Source organism: Rhipicephalus microplus, chromosome X (genome assembly GCF_043290135.1).
Source record: "Rhipicephalus microplus isolate Deutch F79 chromosome X, USDA_Rmic, whole genome shotgun sequence".
NCBI classification, from domain to species: Eukaryota; Metazoa; Arthropoda; class Arachnida; order Ixodida; family Ixodidae; genus Rhipicephalus; species Rhipicephalus microplus.
In genome coordinates, this window is record NC_134710.1 from 174782884 (window position 1) to 174787977 (window position 5094).

At 43.3% G+C, this 5094-nt stretch overlaps 1 protein-coding gene across 1 annotated transcript; it reads right to left on the reverse strand.

Moving 5' to 3' along the window:
• Positions 1–261: 261 nt before the first annotated feature.
• LOC119177198 (uncharacterized) lies at positions 262–4887 on the reverse strand. Its single transcript, XM_037428605.2, has 2 exons — positions 4819–4887; positions 262–1222 (listed from the first exon to the last, which is right to left on the reverse strand). The coding sequence occupies exons 1-2, from the start codon at positions 4862–4864 to the stop codon at positions 312–314; spliced, it is 957 nt and encodes a 318-aa protein (XP_037284502.2). The 5' UTR covers positions 4865–4887; the 3' UTR covers positions 262–311.
• Between the last annotated feature and the right edge of the window lie 207 nt (positions 4888–5094).

Consider the following 5094-nt stretch of genomic DNA (forward strand, 5'->3'; position numbering starts at 1 on the left):
TCGCTGACATTTTTATTCACCTCCAAATAAGCTGGAGGTGCAACTTAACATGTCTGGGGAGATTATATTGCATAGCTATTAGGTGGGGGTGGGGTGGGGGAATGGAAGCAAGGCATGGTTTAATTGAAAATAAAAAAAGTTTAAAGCACATAAATTCAAAGAATGTTAGGTTGATGTGTTGGTTTTGACTGCTAAGGGACAACCTAACATCAGATTGTTAACGCGTTCTTTTTTCTACTATAGGCCATGATTGTAGGTCAATTGTTTGTTCGCTTTTTTTATTCACGTGTTTGAAGAATAAGTGCTTCGGCTTAGTATAGGTTGTATCCGTTGTACCTGTTGTAGCCATTGTAGCCGTTGTAGCCATTGTAGCCACCTGCATAGTATCTAGGAGCCTGGGTATAGTAGTGGTAGTACGGTGCGTGAGTGCGCAATAATATGAGGGTATTCGCAGACTTGTGATGCTTTTTCTGCTTCTTACTCTTCTTGTGTAGGCCTTTGAACCAGTCGGAAAAGCAGTCATGGTGATGGTGACCATGCGTGTTCGTAAGTATCATAGTTTTCTGCTTATTGTGCTTTTTGTGCTTCTTCTTGGGAACTTCCTGCAGAATAACTGGCACCTCGTGCACTATTACTTTGGGTTGCTCCTTGATGATTACTTTTGGTTGCTCCTTGATGATTACCTTAGGTCGCTCTCTGATGATTACCTTAGGTTGCTCTCTGATGATTACCTTAGGTTGCTCTCTGATGATTACCTTAGGTTGCTCTCTGATAATTACCTTAGGTTGCTCCTTGACTACTACCTTGGGTACCTTTTTGAAAACTAGCTTGGGCTGCTCCTTAATCACTACCCTCTTCTCTTCCTCGATTACCGTGTCATAGGCGACGGGCTTCAGCTCTTTCACATAGCCGACCTTTGCCTTGTCGCCACGACCCCACTCCATCCTCCGATTCGCAGACCAGTGTTGAGGATGTGGCTGCTTATGCGCTTGTGGCCTATGGTTGGGTACCGGCCTGTGGACGTCCTTCCGGCCATAGTGATGCTTGGGTGTATCGTAGGTGTACCAAGGCCTCCAGTAGTCGTACTGCGGCTGCCCGTGTGCTGCTGGCCGCCCTCTCACCACGACCACTGTATGCCTGGATGGTGCAGGCTTAGCCCCCGGATGACCGCCCTTCGGGGCGACATGCTGCACCGCTGCCTTGCCGTTGGCAGCCGTCAGTGCTGGTGAATGACAGGGATAGCAAGATAAATAGATGGTTAATAACTATGCCCGCAAATTAGCAGCATATATTACAGTTAAGGTTGTGAAATTACGCTTTTTGAGAACCAAATGCATGCGCGAAAGACATGTGCTGTAACCCAAGGCAGAAACGTATCTGTTAAAGGGATAAGTATGGCATGCTGGTACAGGGGCCGTCAAATATTCTCACCCACGCATCAATGGGAATACGTGGGATAACGCTTGGGAAATTCTGACGGCCCCTGCAGATAATTAAAGGATACTGCAGTGCATGGAACGCGTCGTTTTTCTCATTTTTGTTCCGTGCCCATATTTTTGTGCTGTAGTATCTCTTGTTAAAGTCATGTCTTGCGAACCTTTTTTCCCAAAGTGTTCATTCAGATATATTGTAAGGCAGTATAACCAATAAGATGGCGAGACATATCAACTAGCCTTTATCGAGCCGCATTCGGGTGAAATGCGTAAAGTATTCAGTACATGTCCAGAGTACTTCTAATCAGACTATACGCAGCACATTTACTTTGAAAAATTATTTGGAATGGTAGAGACGTCAGCCAGTTGACGCTTGATCAGGTGAAATAAAGAACAGTGCAGTGGGATGAGCAAGTTAACATCCTGAAGTAAATCTGCGTCCCCATCTTAAATTTCTGGGAGTAATGGTTGTCTCATAGTAATATGCTGGTAAATTTTAGCGTACAATTTGCTAATAGTATTCTTGTATTGCGCTTAGCAACCTAGTTTACGTATGGTATTTCATTAGGTCAATATGCTCAAAAACATGATTATGTTCTTGTAAAACCTTAAGCAAATGGGTTACTTCTAGCTCTAGTATCACAAAAGCAGGTTTGCCATTCATTTTAATTGTCATTCAAAACTTGACTCAGTTCTATACGTCGTATTATGGAGACTTTTTCGGTTGCTTAAGCTGAGTTCTTTTTTTATATTTATGATAATATTATGTGGGCTTTAACGTCCCAAAACCACCATATTATTACGAGAGATGCCGTAAGGAAGGGATCAAAAAATTTCGACCACCTAGGGTTTTTTAACGTGCACCTAAAGCTGACAACACGGCCCTACAGCATTTTCACCTCCAACGAAAATGCAGCCACCGCGGCCGGGATTCAATCCCGCGACCTACAGGTCAGCAGCCGAGTACCTTAGCCACTAGACTACCACGGCTTGTCGATTTTGTTTTTATTGATTCCCTTTCAAAAAGAACGTTTAGCCACTCACGTTGACGATGACGTGTAACTTGTCATGAGTGACAAGCTGGCGCTATTTGTAAGAGTAAATGACAAAACTTTCTTCCTTTTCTAAGGATCTCGTGTTCCTACAGATACGATGTCAATTTTCCTTAAAAATTATAAAAAATTCTACAATTTCCTTTGATGAAATACAGCAAGCGAGTGATACAGAACATATTTTGTGTTCCCAAAATTGTCTTACATTAACATTGTTCGCAAGAGACATTTGAAGCCAATTGTCAGGTTGAGCACATCGTATACCATGCCGGCTGACCAAAGCCACAGAGTGCTCGCGAACTGTAAACTTTGTAACTTTGTTAATGCGGCCCAAAGAACTAGATTCACAAAGCTGTATTTTCGAAAATGAGCTATTCACCGGTGGCCTCCGAAAACAAGATGTCTCATATGATGATAGCCCAAAATTTTTATTTACTGAAAACTCAAACGTGGAACACTTTTGTCAATACTGGCCCAGAATTCCAACAAAGAAACATGCGCACTTCTCGTTTCAGTTTCTAGTGCCTCGTCCCGTGGATGGCGCTGAAATCACGCTTTAATAAATGCCACCTAAGTCGTCCTAATTATTATTAACGTCAGTCGAAAACACGTCATTAATTTTCCGCGCAATGAATTGCAAGACATAAGCGCCAGCCGAACGCCTGCGCGTCATTCAGACGGGGCACTTAGCAGTGCATGTCAGAGCCAATTTCAATGTCACTTTTGCATCGCACCTACATTTAAAGCGTCGCAAAAGTAAATTGAGGTTCTCGAAAGCTTCAACACGGCTCTTTACATGACTTACCGTGAAGACTGAAACTCACCATGTTTATTCTTGGGGTTTATAGAGCGACAAGCAGTGGTGAATTGATGTTAAGGCACTCACATGTAACCATTCAAAATTAAAATAAATAATGAACTCTGCATAAACAGCATTTGGCGTATTCGATGAGGTAGCTTACAAGGCCGATACGTTTGGGCTAGTTTCTTTTCACGTTGGAAGTTGTGAAGCAACACCTAATGACTGGTCAGAAAAGAATAATGGGCACGCGTTTGTAGTCATCTTCGTCCATGCTTATCAAGCTGCTTCACCATTACTGATGCTGCGACTGAGGTATTGAAATGCTTTGTATGCAAATCAGCTTTTCCCAACTTGGTTACCATGATTGCTTGATGCTCCCAGTTAGCGGTGTGACGCAATGGGAGCTTATAAATTATAAATGAACCGTTACGTATTTGCTGCGCGCTTAAACAAAAGCGTAATATTAGAACTGAGCAGGAACTTTGTGCTGAAACCACCATGTGACATTTGTTGTTGAAATTAGACATCCGTGTGGGTCGATGGCGCATAAATCAATTTTTGGATTGCGTAATGCGTTACATCCAAAATGCGTGTAAACTGTGCATTTAATAAGCAAAAATATTCGGCAGATCCCACGTACCTTGAGAATCGACGTTATGCGAAACATGGGAAGGGAAGGTGGCCGTGTCGTAATTTTTTTATTGAGCGAGACGTCATGAAATAACGCTAAATATACATATAAATATTGCACACACAGACGAATATTGAGGAATTGCAGATGTTTATATAACCAGTTGTTCGCACTTGTGCGACGATGCCAACAGGAATATGAGTAGAAGCGACAAGCTGATACGAGGTGCTGATGCTAATCCTGAACACTGCTACATGAATAAACTCCAGCGCCCGGCGCTGAACTACAATTGACGTTAACCCGACGTGACGGCTGTCACAAAACAGTACATATCTACGCTTTATGAAATCATATAGCCAGCACTCCAACCATAACCGACGTTTCACTAAAATTAGGGTCTTTTTGAAAAGCACTTCCGAGGCCTGACGTGTCTCTGTGTTACAATGCTATATCGCCATGCAGAATGCTCGGGTTCGATTTCTGCTGGGACCCTCTCAATAGTTCTTTTCATTAGTCGGGCGAACGCTGCCGATGTCAGGTTTTTCTTAACGCTCACGCGTTAAAATTGCCCATGTACGTTCTCGTCGCTCCTGGATAGACGTTAAGTTACAATCACTTGTGGCTTATGCCCACATACCAGTGGTACATACTCGCCCGCGTTTCACTGTCTGACGGGAAGTGTTTGACGACGTACCGTGACGGGATTGTAGCATTATTCAAGTGTTGACCAGCACGTCACATTTGTCATACCATCTTACCCTCCCATGCTAATTTTGATTCACGCTAAGTTAAAGAGGTGACCATGAGAGCACCTAGATATAAGTGGCTGAGACAGATATGCATATAGACGCCTAAAGTGCTTAGAGTACGCAAAGAAATGCGTCGCATTTGAAAACTTACTCAGTAGCGTCGCCGCCACAAAGACGGCGGCAATAGTTGCGGCCATTGTGAGCGCAGTGCCAAGAGCGCTGGCTGTGGCTAGCAGGGCTTTATATGTGATAAGAGAAGCTTTATGCTTGGCCGCTTCTCCATTGTTCTGTTGTTAACAAAAATTATAGCCTAGTAACTACGTACTTCTACCTGTTTACCAGAACAGTATGTGTCTAGCCTGCTGAAACCAGACAAAGGTGGACTTTACTTAGCGGATAAAACTGCCGTTTGTCAACCAGCTAGCCC